This window comes from Argopecten irradians, chromosome 8 (assembly GCF_041381155.1).
Source record: "Argopecten irradians isolate NY chromosome 8, Ai_NY, whole genome shotgun sequence".
Lineage (NCBI taxonomy): Eukaryota > Metazoa > Mollusca > Bivalvia > Pectinida > Pectinidae > Argopecten > Argopecten irradians.
In genome coordinates this window covers 13,728,844-13,747,028 of record NC_091141.1, presented here as the reverse complement: position 1 = coordinate 13,747,028, position 18,185 = coordinate 13,728,844, and the positions used below count along the sequence as shown (strand labels likewise).

Genomic DNA, 18,185 nt, shown 5'->3' with positions numbered 1-18,185 from the left:
AGGAAATAAATTTATAAGAAATATTAATAACTTTAAACTTTAAGTACGTTTTATTCTTATCAAAATTTTACTTTAATCAATAATTTATATTAAATCAAGATGTGATTGAATAATTTTTCATATTGGGCTTTTATAGGCTTATTGGTTTTTACTTTTAATTTGTCTATTTTACTTGTTCTGACAATTTTTTAAGCTTACCACCAAGTTATAAATTCTTTTATTCAAAGAACAATACATTGAGAGTCTTCAGTTAGAAAATAGTCTATACTGTTTATTTTTTTATGCATGATTTGATCTAATCTTGGAACATCTTTGTGACTGCATTTAACAAAGACATTTTTATGTAACAAATATGGTAAACACTGAACATAGATAGCACAACACAGACATACACCACATACAACACCAAATAACATGTCACAAAAAATACTAAAGAAAATGTGACACAATTATCAATACATACTATGCACAAAAGGTCTTAATACAATAAAATTGTGCTGCATCGGTCAAAATGAAAACCAAAGAGTTAAGGGTAGATATATTTTCAATCATAACCTTCACATCTATTAACCTCAGACCAATATGGCGGCATGCCTAATGTATGAGCATAATGGATGAACGCCGCATCTGACAATTATTACGCATATAAAACGCAAATAAAACTCAGCGACAGTATAGACATTTTCTTTGTTTTTATATACATTTTTTCATGACGAATAAAATCACAAAACTACAAACTGATAATAGGATAACCTTTTATTGCACAAGCAAACAAACAAACTGATGAAAATGTCTGGATTCTTAATCTACAGAAATGTTCAGACCATTGTGGTGGACTGGTATATTCCTCAGATCACAGTAGGTTAAGAGTGTCATGCCTACCAGCAACAGAGTTTGCTTTACTTACAAGTATATGAAAAATACTCAATTATGGTAAAGCTTCTTGAAAATGAAAATGGCAGGAAAGCAGAGATCAAATGAAGGAAGAAAAATTCAATTTAAGAAGATTGAGTCTTGATTCAATACAAAAGAAGCATAAAGAGTCCTTATGCAAATCAAAGCAAAAGAAAATCCTGATTAGATATGATATCAGGCCCCAATTTCTTGAAACAAAATTGCAGACTTAAGTCAAAACTTAAGTTTTTCTCCTGGCCCCTATTTCTCAAAACTTAACTGCAGACTTAGGTCAAAACTTTTTAAGTTTTTCTCATGTGACTTATATGAACATTTGTGACTTAATTAAGTCAGTTTTTGACTTTTGTTTGTTTTGAGAAATCGGGGCCAGATCTTGAGGAATCATGATTTGACACACTTATTGAAGAGAAACATGATTCATCACAAAAACATAGAAAGTCCCAAAACAGCACATAACTAGAGAAAATCCTGATTCAATGGTTTGAGGAGCAGAAATTCATTAAGTATGAACAGAGTATAGACAGAAATATTAGAGCATTTTACTCATATTCCATTTGTATCTGGTATGACAAGAAAGGTTAAAATCAGAAACTATAAACTCAGGAATTTGTTGATACTGTGTTGAACACATGATATATCCACCACCTATATATTGGAGCCACAAAAACACACATAACCTATATATCTAACAGATAACATCCATTGCAACAAACAGTCATCAACTAATGACCAATGGATATTGTCACATCTTGTTACCATGACAACAAAAGCAGATACAAACTAGTCACCATGACAACAGTTCTATAAGACACATAGTATAGTACATGAGGTACTAATGAAGTACACAAAATACATATTTAGTACACAGAGTACTTATTCTGTACACAAAGAACATATTCAGTACGTACATGAAGTACCAATTCAGTAATATCACACATTATCTGGGCCACTGGATTGCAGACCAACATGTACCACAGTATCACAGAAGCATGTGAGCGACATCACTAACCCTAGACTATTTTCGGACACAATTTGGGCCAACAGATGGCACCACTTACCATAGTCCTCCATCATGATCACTGGAATGTTTGGACGATCATCGTCCGCTTCATAACCATCCTCATTGTTAGGTCCGTCGTCATTTTCTTCTATTCGGGTTGTGATTGAACAGTACAGAATTTACAGTCAAGAACATGATCGTCCTCAAGTACCATGAAAACCCACATTTTGTTCTTCATTTGACTCTTTTACAGATTTTTTTTTAATATGTAATGATTTTTTTTTACAAAATAATAGAATTTATATGAATAAATCAATAATTTTTGTAATGATAGCAATTTCTATGAGTTTTCCTGGTACAGGAGATCAAACACACCCATGAACTCTCCTTTGTAATAATCCTTATTTATTCATTCTATAAAATCTACATTTTATTCAATAACATTTTAAAAGTATTCTCATAATTTAATGGAATTTAACAAATTGTCATATATATATAGTGATTCTCTATTGATAACATTTTCATTGATAGTAATTAATCTAATAATGAAATATTTTGTTTAACAATAAAATTTACTAAATTTTGGGTGTATAATAGTTTTTTATTTACAATAAATTGGTTAGCTCAGCTAGGTTTAGTAAACAATGTTTGACAGCACATGGCATAATAAGTATGCAACTAAATTCTCTAAAATTAGACTTATTTATTAATGACAGCTATTTTTTAGGAAGATGTACATACATAGATATATCATATGCATTTTCCTATGATCCGGTTATCATTTAACAAGTTAAGTCTGCTGGTTATTAATTATGACAGGACAGCTGTGGCAAACGTATGCGAGATCAGTAATGGTCTATGATTATTGATTATTTGTTTATCAAATGGTAAATGTTTTTATTAAAATACTGCAGCTAATAAAATGCTGTTTGTTATGTTAATGAAGCTGTGTGTCCATAAAGAATTGTTTAGTCCTGTTAAATTGTGTTTTTTATATCGTGTCGATCACATTGGAAACAGTTGTGCTGATGGGGAGACAGCACTTTGGGTCTATAAATAGATCTACAGGGCAGTGTGACAGTGGACAAGCTCACTGGACAACAAAAGGGAGGGGCCATGATCAGGGAGCATACATTCCATATATCTGTGAGGGACCAATGCTGGAGTTAGAGCAATTAATGTTCCAGTATTTATATATCCTGTACACACGTCTATGTTAAGGGCCTTGCTACTACTATATCAGTAGTTGATTTCATATTGCCCCTTGGAAACAGGATTATCAACTTCGTAAAAAAAAAAAAAAACATGATGCAACAAACATAAAGGTCAAGGCAAAATGAATGTCAACAATCCTGTGACCTATTTTTACTCCCGGGGTTATCTCCCTTGTGTTTTGTTTCCTTAGCCAAGGGACAACATTTAGTTACCATGGTTACGCAGCCTTGGCTTGGACTTATCAGCTATAAGCAGTGAGATCTAGTAGTGTTGTAGTCATGCACCTTTATATAATAGGAAGTCAACAGGATTCAAATAAGGAATAAATATTGTAAATAAGATAAATATTCCTATGAAAAATAAATGTCAATGAAATCTGGCTATATGTTTTCTATTACAAGCCCTATGATACATGGTGTATAGATATCAAAGTGAATTTCTGTGAGCTATATTTAACTCAAAACTCAGTTTTTGCTACCAAATAGCAATAAAGATGGCCTACCGAAGTCTTGCAGCTGATTTTCAATTGTCTCTGAGCCCAACTGCAAGCTTTCAAATAAAACATTAGATATCATATTAGACAATAAAAATAATTAAAGCGAAAAAGTCACAAGCTTTAATATTATTATGTTACCATTAAATTTTGTACATATCCAATTAAAGCCCAAATATGTTTAGTAAGCTCTGCTTATAGGCTAAACCATACTTGTCTGTGTGTCCACAGGAAGTAGATTCTCCAAACCTCTGTCCCTACTCAAGCTTTTGGATGGTTATAGTGATTACATACATCAAATCACGATATTAACATCTACATAATTATACAACTAAACTACTGGTTAATAAATTTGGTTTGTGCATTCTCCACAAAATATACTTAAAAATAAAGAAAATTAAAATTGAAGAAATAAATAAATAAAAAAAGTGTTTGTAAAGTAAAAAAAAAAAAAAAAAATCCTTGTTGACTTCCTATGGTTTTTATACCTTACCTTCCTCCATTATGGTTGTGGGTTGCTTGGTGTATGGCTTGAGTTTCCTCGAGGCCGGAACCTTATTGGCTGTGAGAGAAGGGGGCAGGGGTGAACACTGGGTTATCGGGTGAGGGGTTATTACAGTTTTTACCTGATTTTTTAGCTTTATTATCTGCTGGTTCTATGATAGCTGGTGGTTTACTTTCTGGTTCAGGCTCCTTGATCTGAGGGCTCGGCTTTGCCTCAGGTTGTTTAGCTTTGATTGGTCGAGCATTTTCATTGGTTCAGCGCCACGTGGATATCGATGGAAGAGTGCCGGGATGGAGGTTGTGGGAGAAAGAGAGTGAAAGGAAGCTACGAGTCAGTCTACAGAAACAGACTAAAGCTAAGCATACAACAACTACAGTTACCTACAAACAACAACTACAGTTACCTACATAGGAAATCTACTCCACACACCTGGTACACAGGTGTGAACAGGTGTTACAAGTGCTTTACTACAGTAGGTGTTACATGTGTATATTGATCACATGTGTGATTTTAAAAAAAAATCTACACATATGTGTATAAATAAACACATATACACTCAATAGGTGTATACAACAATGGTTATATGTAAGTATATTCTACATAGGTTTATACAGGTATAAATCTAAACAAGTTTTTACACAGGTGTACAAATGTACACATGTGTACACATTGTTTATCTAACTTTCTTTTGTTTTTTAAATGAAAAATTATACAACCCTGTCCATCAACAGTTTTTCCGTTTCAGTTTTTGTTATATTTTTTAATTATTTTATTTTTTGTTATATTTTTTAATTATTTTATTATCTTTAAGCTTAAAACATGAGAAAATGTAATAAGGATTTAAATCATTTTTTCTTTTGAAATTGCAATAATTTTTAAACTTTTTTTTTCAAAATTCGAATCAAAAACATTTAATTTTTCAATGAAGAAAAATATGCCAATTTCAAAAATGATTATAAATTATTACAATTTTTTTTTATTCAGAATCAAATTAAACCTTATTTCATTTTTCTTTAACAGACATCTGAATTTTTGAAAAAAAATTACAAACTTTTTTTCAGAATTTCTTTTTTTTTTTCATAAGGATTTTTTTTTTAAATTTTAAATTGAAGTGATTCTAAACTTTCATTAAAATTTTATGTGGAGAAAAAATCCCATAATTTTTTAGCCAACCATGTTTAGCCAATCAAAATCAGCCTGCATGACATTGATCGAACATTGAATAGTCAATTGCAGGCATGCACAGCAGAACATAGCAGTAAGCTTGGACAGGGCTGTCTTTTACTTTGACTACGGCATCCATAATACACTTAAAACTTAATGAGATGGCAAATCCAAAACTGTAATCAATTATGTTAAATGATCAGTAAAATTGATGGTTTTCAATTTTTTTTTATTTTCTTGAGTTTTGGGTGTGCCATCATGCTACATCTACTTTTGCCAATATCTCCATCAAATGTAACCAGTTAGATACTTGTTCATTTAGAATTGTTTTCTGTCAATTATCAACACAGAGGTCCAAAAAGAAAACTAAATATATCTTATTGAAGTCAATATTTAGATTTTTTGTTTGTTTATTTCTAAATATTTATTAATAATATTAAATGCAATAATTTAAGATCAAGAAGAAATATAACAACCTGCATGGCCCCAGAATCATGAAACAGACTTAAACTTATGTTTTTGCTTAGCAAATCAGAAATGACGTAACTTTTTGCAACGTCATCTGTAATTGACTAAGAATGAAATTAAGACAGTTTTGAACACAATAATGCTTCATGATATTGGAGCCATTTTCAGTGGTCTTTGTATTTCAATTTCCCTTTGGTATTTTCATCATTGAGATATAACATACTGGAACAGTCTGAGGAAACAATGACATGCTGCGTTTGAGGTACAACATCTGTACTTATAGAATGGTAATTTTCGTGAAGAGCTATTTCTGTTTTTCCTCTTTTTTCTAAAATTAATTTATAATATCAAATTAAAAAGAAAAAATAAGAATCACAAAACTAAAATCATTCACTTGAAAGAAAATAGAAATTAAATTCAAATATCTGTAAATTCTATTATTTATTAAATATAAAAATACAATCAAAGTGTAATGAAAATAATTATTAATTTTTATAAATTAATTTAAATTAATAATAATTAATATTATTTTTCAAAACTTTATTGAATCAATGCATTTTTTTTTAATTCCTCATTTTTTTTTATTTATGATAATGATGAAATACAAAGATTGCTCTTCATTTTATATTCAACAAAACAACAAATAATATTTCTTCCATTACATTTAATTAAAGGCATAGCATTACTAAAATGATGAGATCAGAGCATAGCAGAATTAACTGTTTGAAAGAGGGCGTGGCTGTATATTCTAACAGAGAACAGGAGTGCAAACGAACTTATTTAATTAACTTCTAACATAGGTAAGAATTAATGGCGTCATTAGCACAGGTACATGCTTTTGAATCAATTAACTAAGGGATTAATTAACTTCAACTACTATTATTTTAACAGAAAAAAATGGAAGAAAATTTTAGCAGAAATAAAATATCAAAATCCACATGATACCGATACTAAAATGTCAAAATGATTTGATCTAATTTTTTGGGGAAATATTGACCGACTTTAGGGAATACATTGATCAAACTACAGACATTAACTGCTCTAGATATGCATGTCTAATTCTCACCAGATCAAGCTTCCAAATATACGAACCAATCACAAGACAAAACTAGATAATCACCAGCAAAACACTGTAAAAACTCTCTCTACCAAGTCATCAATACTATCTAATAACACATTGAGCAGGTCTTCACTGGACTAAACAGCTAGGATCCTCATCACTAAACAGCTAAAACATCAGACTAATAAGCTAAAATTCCTAAATCCAAATGATTGGGTTGATATACCACTAGGACAAAATCTAATAAATCCTGGCAATGTTTTAGCACACACTGTCAATACAATTTTCATTCTCACATCAATCTTCATGGTCGATTAATTTTTGGAACTTCATGACCAATTAATGCATTTCTATAATTTCAATCAAGATATACAAAAAGTATAGACTTCACAAAGAATTTTGATACATTTCAAATAATCTCTGTGACATTTTGTCTTTTAAAGCAACTTTTAGTAAAAACATTTTTCTTGTTTGATATAATTTTAGATCTGCTTTATTTACAGCAGTTTGGGGGTGCCAATATAAAGAATAGCAGAGGTTACCATGAAGATTGATCACATGACCAGAAGATCAAGGAAAGAACATCCTAAAAATAAGATATCAAAATTAATAAATAAATTATATAAGGAAAATATCAATAATGTACCTTTTGGATCTTCCTGCTTCTTGTCCTTATCCTGAAAAATAAATAAATAAAAAAACATGAAATAATTGCATTTCTTAAAGGTAAAGGTCTACCATATACCATTCATAATAAAAACATTTAAATGTAACAACAGTGTTTGAAAAAGAATATCAAAGTTTCATGATTTATTGATTGTATGGTCTTAGGAATAAAAGTAAAACTTTCCACCAATAATAAGCCTGAGATTTCTAATGCCATATAAGAATTAGTATTTTTTCTACCACAATAGTCAGTGGTATTCAACTCTCAGGGTATCAAATAAACGATGCAGCTGTTGATTAACAATTGAGTGGTATAAACTCTGTATGCATTCTGATGGGCTAATACGGTGAACTTTGACCGAACTACGTCTTTCTGATTGTTGTGTCATCATTTGTCAACGTCATCAATAATCGAGTGACGTCATGCTATGCTGTGATCGCCGCTTGACACCAAAACTGCTGTTGGATAGCGTACTTATCCTCGTCGTATTTCTATCGGCTAAAAGCGCATTTAATTGTGGTAGAAACAGGTCACACGACTCGTGGTTGTTGGATATGGAATTTATTCCACACTCGTAAGTTATTTTTTAAAAGTTACAAAAGACACTCGCTAAAGCTCGTGTTTTTTGTAACTTTTAAGAAATAACTCACTCGTGTGGAATAAATTCCATATCCAACAGCCACTCGTTGTGTAACCTCTATTTATACAATTATCAAAGCCCAAACTCTGGATTTATCACCAAGTGAAAGCAACATACATTCCCAAAATGCATAAATAAACATCATTGCAAGTGCCCTTTTGTGGAGACCATTAGGCACCATCAAGAGTGCATGGACTATGACATTATACAATATCCTTGTAAAACATTAATGTAAACAAGTTCCACTTTCTTCCTGTTTAAATCATTAGATACCACATTGGTCAATTGTTGTAGGTAAGTTTTGGTATCTTAATCTGTTTTCAACCATCAGCTTCAATAACAGACAACTAAATGTCGTTGAACAGAATGCTTGACGGTGAAAGTCAATGTTGGAAATTTTGATCACAACTTTTGTACTGGAAAACAAAGGGTGACGAGAAATTTCCATTTTGATTCAATTTCTTTAATTTCTTTGACATCTTCATTTTCATATTTAAAAATCACAGGTAATTTAGAAAATAAATGAATATTTACCTTCTTTCCCTTTTGGTCTTGCTGTGGGTTGTCTGCAATGCAAATAATGTTGATTCTAAAGCATGTGCTTATTATAAGTAATGTAGATGAAATTTTCCTTCCATCATAGATATATGTTTTTGCGTATTATATACTTAAAAAGATAAAGTTTTAGGCAGTTATCTGTCATAAAATGACTTTAAGGGCTTATATCATGTTCATTCCCCAGAACATTAATTTCTAAACATGAACAAAAATTGCTGATCGTCGAAAAAGGAGAAAAACAAGAAGAAGAACAAGAAGAAAATCAAACTATTAACCTCCATACAAAACAATTCAGCACTATTAGGGTTATCTAAAAAAATGAACTCATTCATCCCTGTAAACACACATGAGCTTTTCCAATTTAAAGGATGGGTAAATGAGTAAGGCATTAACATGTATGTTACCTTTGACCGACAGACTAGCTATACACATGGCGGATATGTTACCTTTGACCGACAGACTAGCCATACACATAGCGGATATGTTACCTTTGACCGACAGACTAGCCATACACATGGCGGATATGTTACCTTTGACCGACAGACTAGCCATACACATGGCGGATATGTTACCTTTGACCGACAGACTAGCCATACACATGGCAGATCCTGCGGCATTCTTCACCTCCACCTGGTAGTTACCAGCGTCCTCTGGGTAGATCTCAGGGAAGTAAAGACGACATGTTCCCTTGTCGTAGGAGATTTTGTGTACGTCCGAAGCAGAAATTGGCTTTTGGTCTTTGAACCAGGTGACTGTCATTGGTTCAGTACCAGTCACCTTGGCAATAAGATCAACGGCATCTCCATCCAGAGCAGTCTGTAGTAAGGAACAGGAAAGACTGGTTAGGAAATTAACCTCTCGTTTCACATTATTTAAGTACAAGGTTTCACATACATGATGCTAATACACATGTGTTCCACTATACTAAACATGTTAGTGAAGTCTGTAAGCAGTGGATACTCTTAATTCATGTCAATTTTTATTTAGGGTTATAGTGATCTATATTTACAGCACTTAATTGTTTGAAAACTACATAAGTCAAGGTGGTGATAATGATACCACATAGCTTATGGCTTATACTCTCATCCATTCTATATTAGGGTACAAATTTAACTATAGGTCTTACCTTAGGGGAAAGCTTCTGAGAAAACTTTGGTCCTTCACCCTGGGTCTTTGGTTGAAGGGCTATAGCACAAAAAATGTATAGCATTAATTGGTGAATTACTCATTTCTTAAAAAACAAGAGGCCCAGAGGGCCTGTATCGCTCACCTGGTTTGTAATGCCAAGTAATGTTCTAAATACAGGTTCATTGTTTCTTTTCTGAAGGAATTCGATTATTTACCTCTAATTCACCTACTGGGCCCTACCCATCCTACCCCCGGTGGGTCAGAGCCAACATTTATTGAAGTTCTGTTCCCCTTCCCCCATGGATGTTTGTGGCCAAATTTGGTCAAAATCCATGCAGAACTCTAGGACAAGTAGCGATTTATAGGATTAACCTCTATTTCCCCTATTGGGCTCCACCCCTCCTGCCCCGGGGGGTCAGAGCCAACATTTATAGAAGTTCTGTTCCCTTTCCCCCAAGGATGTTTGTGGCCAAATTTGGTCACAATCCATGCAGAACTCTAGGACAAGTAGCGATTTATAGGATTTACCTCTATTTCCCCTATTGGGCCCCGCCCCTCCTGCCCCCAGGGGGTCAGAGCCAAACTTTATACAAGTTCTGTTCCCCTTCCCCCAAGGATGTTTGTGGCCAAATTTGATTACAATCCATGCAGAACTCTAGGACAAGTAGCGATTTATAGGATTTACCTCTATTTCCCCTATTGGGCCCCGCCCCTCCTGCCCCCGGGGGGTTAGAGCCTAACTTTATACAAGTTCTGTTCCCCTTCCCCCAAGGATGTTTGTGGCCAAATTTGGTTACAATCCATGCAGAACTCTAGGACAAGTAGCGATTTATAGGATTTACCTCTATTTCCCCTATTGGGCCCCGCCCCTCCTGCCCCCGGGGGGTTAGAGCCAAACTTTATACAAGTTCTGTTCCCCTTCCCCCAAGGATGTTTGTGGCCAAATTTGGTTACAATCCATGCAGAACTCTAGGACAAGTAGCGATTTATAGGATTTACCTCTATTTCCCCTATTGGGCCCCGCCCCTCCTGCCCCCAGGGGGTCAGAGCCAAACTTTATACAAGTTCTGTTCCCCTTCCCCCAAGGATGTTTGTGGCCAAATTTGGTTACAATCCATGCAGAACTCTAGGACAAGTAGCGATTTATAGGATTTACCTCTATTTCCCCTATTGGGCCCCGCCCCTCCTGCCCCCATCGGGGTCAGAGCCAAACTTTATACAAGTTCTGTTCCCCTTCCCCCAAGGATGTTTGTGGCCAAATTTGATTACAATCCATGCAGAACTCTAGGACAAGTAGCGATTTATAGGATTTCTACCCGCCCCTCCCCGGGGGTTAGAGCCTAACTTTATACAAGTTCTGTTCCCCTAAGGATTTTGTGGCCAAATTTGATTACAATCCATGCAGAACTCTAGGACAATAGCGATTTATAGATTTACCTCTATTTCCCTATTGGCCCCGCCCCTCCTGCCCCCAGGGGGTCAGAGCCAAACTTTATACAAGTTCTGTTCCCCTTCCCCCAAGGATGTTTGTGGCCAAATTTGATTACAATCCATGCAGAACTCTAGGACAAGTAGCGATTTATAGGATTTACCTCTATTTCCCCTATTGGGCCCCGCCCCTCCTGCCCCCGGGGGGTTAGAGCCTAACTTTATACAAGTTCTGTTCCCCTTCCCCCAAGGATGTTTGTGGCCAAATTTGATTACAATCCATGCAGAACTCTAGGACAAGTAGCGATTTATAGGATTTACCTCTATTTCCCCTATTGGGCCCCGCCCCTCCTGCCCCCGGGGGGTTAGAGCCTAACTTTATACAAGTTCTGTTCCCCTTCCCCCAAGGATGTTTGTGGCCAAATTTGATTACAATCCATGCAGAACTCTAGGACAAGTAGCGATTTATAGGATTTACCTCTATTTCCCCTATTGGGCCCCGCCCCTCCTGCCCCCGGGGGGGGGGGGGGGGGGTCAGAGCCAAACTTTATACAAGTTCTGTTCCCCTTCCCCAAAGGATGTTTGTGGCCAAATTTGGTTACAATCCATGCAGAACTCTAGGACAAGTAGCGATTTATAGGATTTACCTCTATTTCCCCTATTGGGCCCCGCCCCTCCTGCCCCCAAGGGGTCAGAGCCAAACTTTATACAAGTTCTGTTCCCCTTCCCCCAAGGATGTTTTGTGGCCAAATTTGATTACAATCCATGCAGAACTCTAGGACAAGTAGCGATTTATAGGATTTACCTCTATTTCCCCTATTGTGCCCCGCCCCTCCTGCTGCCCCCGGGGGGTTAGAGCCTAACTTTATACAAGTTCTGTTCCCCTTCCCCCAAGGATGTTTGTGGCCAAATTTGATTACAATCCATGCAGAACTCTAGGACAAGTAGCGATTTATAGGATTTACCTCTATTTCCCCTATTGGGCCCCGCCCCTCCTGCCCCCGGGGGGTTAGAGCCTAACTTTATACAAGTTCTGTTCCCCTTCCCCTAAGGATGTTTGTGGCCAAATTTGGTTACAATCCATGCAGAACTCTAGGACAAGTAGCGATTTATAGGATTTACCTCTATTTCCCCTATTGGGCCCCGCCCCTCCTGCCCCCGGGGGGTTAGAGCCAAACTTTATACAAGTTCTGTTCCCCTTCCCCCAAGGATGTTTGTGGCCAAATTTGGTTACAATCCATGCAGAACTCTAACAACAGACTCTAGGACAAGTAGCGATTTATAGGATTTACCTCTATTTCCCCTATTGTGCCCGCCCCTCCTGCCCCCAGGGGGTCAGAGCCAAACTTTATACGAGTTCTGTTCCCCTTCCCCAAAGGATGTTTGTGGCCAAATTTGGTTACAATCCATGCAGAACTCTAGGACAAGTAGCGATTTATAGGATTTACCTCTATTTCCCCTATTGGGCCCCCCCCTCCTGCCCCCAGGGGGTCAGAGCCAAACTTTTTATACAAGTTCTGTTCCCCTTCTCCCAAAGATGTTTGTGGCCAAATTTTGGTCACAATCCATGCAGAACTCTAGGACAAGTAGCGGTTTATAGGATTTACCTCTATTTCCCCTATTGGGCCCCGCCCCTCCTGCCCCCAGGGGGTCAGAGCCAAACGTTTTATACAAGTTCTGTTCCCCTTCTCCCAAAGATGTTTGTGGCCAAATTTTGGTCACAATCCATGCAGAACTCTAGGACAAGTAGCGGTTTATGGATTTACCTCTATTCCCCCTATTGGGCCCCCCCCTCCTGCCCCCGGGGGTCAGAGCCAAACTTTATACAAGTTCTGTTCCCCTTCCCCCAAGGATGTTTGTGGCCAAATTTGGTTACAAACCATGCAGAACTCAAGAACAAGTAGCGATTTATAGGATTTACCTCTATTTCCCCTATTGGGCCCGCCCCTCATGCCCCCAGGGGGTCAGAGCTAACTTTATACAAGTTCTTTTCCCCTACCCCCAAGGATGTTTGTGGCCAAATTTGGTTACAATCCATGCAGAACTCTAGGACAAGTAGCGATTTATAGGATTTACCTCTATTTCCCCTATTGGGCCCCGCCCCTCCTGCCCCCGGGGGGTCAGAACCAAACTTTATACAAGTTCTGTTCACCTTCCCCCAAGGATGTTTGTGGCTAAATTTGGTTACAATCCATGCAGAACTCTAGGACAAGTAGCGATTTATAGGATTTACCTCTATTTCCCCTATTGGACCCCGCCCCCTGCCCCCGGGGGGTCAGAGCCAAACTTTATACAAGTTCTGTTCCCCTTCCCCCAAGGATGTTTGTGGCCAAATTTGGTTACAATCCATGCAGATACTCTATGACTAGTAGCGATTTAAAGGAAATGTTGACGGATGGTCGACGGACGACGGACGACGGACGCCGCGCCATGACATAAGCTCACCGGCCCTTCGGGCCAGGTGAGCTAAAAAGCATTCTCAAATAAAAAAATTGTTCTTCAGTACTAAACAGCATGGTGGTATACTGTATACTCATATTTGTATTAAGTGCATTTTACCTCTGAAGTTGACTTTGGCTGTGGCAGTTGCCTCCCCTCCTGGATTCTTCAGTACACATTTGTAATCTCCCGAGTCAAGGTCAGAGGGCTGCCAAAAACAGATAAAGTAACAGTAGGACAAAGGACAGATAAATTCAAACATTCAAATGATCTGGATAGTCAGTGATATAAAGCATTAAAATGATTTAGATTTATTCACAGATATACTCAAACTTCAAAAGTCAACCTGATCACCTAAAGTCATCGCCATTCAGAACTCTAAAAACAGATTATTTTTAACCAATCAGATTGTGATATTTTTTATGCCATTGCGAGTGATTCTCCACCAATCAGATAACTCCTTACAGTGGTGATTTCCATGACAGCGAAGTAACAGTCATCCTCGTGGGCCATATCAAGGAAGTAACGACCCCCAGATTTGATTGGCTTGTTCCCAAAGTACCACATAGCTGTAGGCTTGGAAGCTGAAGCAACCTTAAGCTCCATAACAAGGCGTTTTCCTCCATCTTCAAGCTTGATGGAAGGTGGGCCTTTCAGCATTGGAGGGGCTTCCTTAGTTCTGAAACACAGAAGCAATTCAATCAGAATATCTTCTGAATGTGTAGAAGAATCTATAGATTGTCCTCTGGTTGCATGAATCTTTGAATGAGTATTTTTCACCTGAAATACAAGCATTGCCAAACACTTCCAAGCAGAAATTTTATGAATTTGGTTTAATTTTTATGTTTTGAAAGATGTAATTACTAAAGCATGAATGTAATAATGCAGTACTATTCCAAAATGTAACACAATTATCAAAACCATTAATTAACAGTAATAAGGATGTTTACACAACACACCTTAATAGAAATTCTTTGATTGCAATTAAAGAGTAACAAAAACACAACTGGAATACCTTAATAGAATGGTATAAACACAACTCTCTTTGAAACAGATTTGGTTTTACATATATACTGTATAATGTTTATCTAATGGTCAGTTTCATTAATAACACTTATGACATAAACACACATGCATGTAGGTATAAAATGTTGACAACAGACAATACAGAGTTTGAGAACTCTCAGATATTTAATGGTCCATAATATATTCATCTGTACATCAAAGGAAAGGGGTGGGTCTGATGGTGTATGTCGCACAACAATAGGTTGATGTAAATAAAATACAACAATGCATTTTATATTTCTGATTTCATCTAATGCTACACTACCCACTGGTGTGTATACCTTACACTACACACTGGTGTGTATACCTAACACTACACTACACACTGGTGTTTATACCTAACACTACACACTGGTGTTTATATCTAACACTACACTACACACTGGTGTGTATACCTAACACTAAACACTAGTGTTTATATATCTAACACTACACTACACACTAGTGTTTATAACTAACACTACACTACACACTGGTGTTTATATCTAACACTACACTACTGGTGTTTATATACCTAACACTACACTACACACTAGTGTTTATAACTAACACTACACTACACACAAGTGCTTATACCTAACACTACACTACACACTGGTGTTTATACCTAACACTACGCTACACACTGGTGTTTATAAATAACACTACACTACACACTGGTGTTTATACCAAACACCACACTACACACTGGTGTTTATACCTAACACTACACACTGGTGTTTATACCTAACACTACACTACACACTGGTGTTTATACCTAACACTACACACTGGTGTTTATACCTAATACTACACACTAGTGTTTATATACCTAACACTACACTACACACTGGTGTTTATACCTAACACTACACTACACACTGGTGTTTATACCTAATACTACACACTAGTGTTTATATACCTAACACTACACTACATACTGGTGTTTATACCTAACACTACACTACACACTGGTGTTTATATACCTAACACTACACTACATACTGGTGTTTATACCTAACACTACACTACACAATGGTGTTTATACCTAACACTACACATTGGTGTTTATACCTAACACTACACACTGGTGTTTATACCTAACACTACACTACACACACTGGTGTTTATACCTAACACTACACTACACACTGGTGTTTACACGTAACACTACACTACACACTGGTGTTTATACCTAACACTACACTACACACTGGTGTTTACACGTAACACTACACACTGGTGTTTATATCTAACACTACACACTGGTGTGTACACCTAACACTACACACTGGTGTTTATACAAAACACTACACACAGGTGTTTATACCTAACACTACACACTGTTTTTTATACCTAATACTACACACTGGTGTTTACACGTAACACTACACACTGGTGTTTATATATAACTCTACACACTGGTGTTTATACCTAACACTGGTGTTTATACCTAACACTTCACACTGGTGTTTATACCTAACACTTCACACTGGTGTTTATACTTAACACTACACACTGGTGTTTACACCGAACACTACACACTGGTGTTTATACCTAACACTACACACTGGTGTTTACACATAACACCACACTACACACAGGTGTTAACACTATTTTAGCATTAGACACTAGTGTATATTTAACACTACTACACTGTACAATATGTATACTGACTTTCATGCCTTGGTGTGGAATGCTAGTTTCCTGTGAACGTTTATTTCAAAGAGTGTAACCACCTACACATTCGGTAGGTCTTACTACAAGTGATAAAGGCTGTTTTCTTACAGAAGAGGAGGCTGAAGAAATAATGATGAATTAGGTATATCTATAATACAAACAGGTCATAGCATACATTCGCCCATCTACCCACAGCTACATCAAAAAGCCTTTACTATGTTTAAGGTTCTCTTTGTTCCCTCTACCACTGTGTTTATAGATTCAGTAAAATGATTGGTTTTATGGATCTCCGTTAAACTACAAACTCACAAGGAACAGATTAAGACTAGCATAAGAGATTCTATTTCTATACTCATAGTTTTGTATCATAAATCTGGAATGTATCCTTTTCTATATCAAATAGATTTTAAAATGGTATATCATACCATTTTATGTAGAAAGGATATGTGTTAAGGCATGATTAATATTGATTTTATGACTTGCATTTCTAAAGGCCAAAGCATCATTGTTGTGTCCAAAAACAACATTTGTATGGTGTGAAGAATTGACCTTGCTGTGCTACTGCCCTAAAGAGCTTTAAAATGTAAGTAACAAAAATGTTAAGAGTTAGGAACTATAGGCATCTTAACCACTAAGCCATCATAGGACTATAATTGTGAAACCTGTATTCCAATTTATAGTTTTAGAGTTTTAGACATATAATCATGAGCACAATCAAGATTTTTCAAAATATTTCAAGAGCATGTGATAGATTTCATTATAGCAGTATTGGAATCATTCCCCAAGTTCTGGAATATAAGTACAGTGTACACTATTTTGTGGTATACCTATGCTAATTAAGAATTTCTAATATGCAATTATTGTTAAAATGTACTTACGAGAAATGAGCAGCCAGCATTTGGTATCGGCCGAGCCCATTAATCCTATTAGAAGTCATTCTCAGAACCTCACAATTTTACTCCAGATTAAATTCCATGCTTCTAGACACTCTTCACATAGATCTGTCAACTGATATACCAGTTCTATCCAATTTCTCCACAATTCTCTGTGAAAACTTTATAAATTCACCACAAGCAATAGCCTCCTGGTAAATGTGCAGCACAGAACTATCCACTAGTCTGGATACCAGTGAATGCTAAGTTCTGCAAGTCACTGTGAAAACTTCGCACAGGGCCCACCAGAAACGCTCTCAATATAAACACAAACCCAAAACTACCAGAAATCATTTAAAACTCTCAACACCAGCAGATTCCATTTCATAGGCTTTGATGAAATGGAAATATGACTGGGAGTAGCTGTGGCTATACCTATACAGACTGGGGGATGTGGAGGGGAGGGGGGTTGGGGTTCTATGATTCCAGTTCTACAGTACTAAGTACATACCCTCCCATTTATAGCATCATATACATGTACCAATATGGCCACATTTTGGCAGCTAACATTTAAAATTAGATCTCAAGACATCATCTTGCACATTTAATAGGCATTATTCATTTTACATTCAAAAGTCAGGAATTCTATAAAACTTCCATAAACATGAACAGATTCCATGTCTGTTCTCGGCCGCCAGGGATGTTTAAACTCATCATGATTGGTTAACTTAATATCAACTTCAATTAATAAGTAATTGATCATTTCATAAATACTGCACTTCAGTGTAAATATTTTCAAGAATTTTACTTCAATTATACATTACATGAAATAAATATTTATGTTAAAAGAGCTGTCTGTGTTCTGAAATTGGTGTAAATTAAGTGTTAATGTCTGTACCAAAGCTGACA

General features: G+C 36.2%; 1 protein-coding gene across 17 annotated transcripts in view; it reads right to left on the bottom strand.

Moving 5' to 3' along the window:
• Positions 1–18,185, bottom strand: part of LOC138329432 (twitchin-like) — a 145,294-nt gene that overhangs the window by 74,877 nt on the left and 52,232 nt on the right. For 12 of the 17 annotated variants that reach the window (XM_069276443.1, XM_069276432.1, XM_069276428.1 and 9 more), the window contains 8 exons: positions 14,146–14,359; positions 13,801–13,888; positions 9,812–9,870; positions 9,258–9,501; positions 8,662–8,693; positions 7,467–7,497; positions 4,250–4,354; positions 1,974–2,063 (listed from right to left, as the gene is read on the bottom strand). In XM_069276443.1, the coding sequence (XP_069132544.1) occupies positions 1,974–2,063; positions 4,250–4,354; positions 7,467–7,497; positions 8,662–8,693; positions 9,258–9,501; positions 9,812–9,870; positions 13,801–13,888; positions 14,146–14,359 (863 nt within the window). Of the gene's footprint in view, positions 1–1,973; positions 2,064–4,116; positions 4,186–4,249; positions 4,355–7,466; positions 7,498–8,661; positions 8,694–9,173; positions 9,203–9,257; positions 9,502–9,811; positions 9,871–13,800; positions 13,889–14,145; positions 14,360–18,185 lie in introns of those variants that run through there. The other 5 variants (XM_069276436.1, XM_069276438.1, XM_069276439.1 and 2 more) reach the window with 5 other exon arrangements.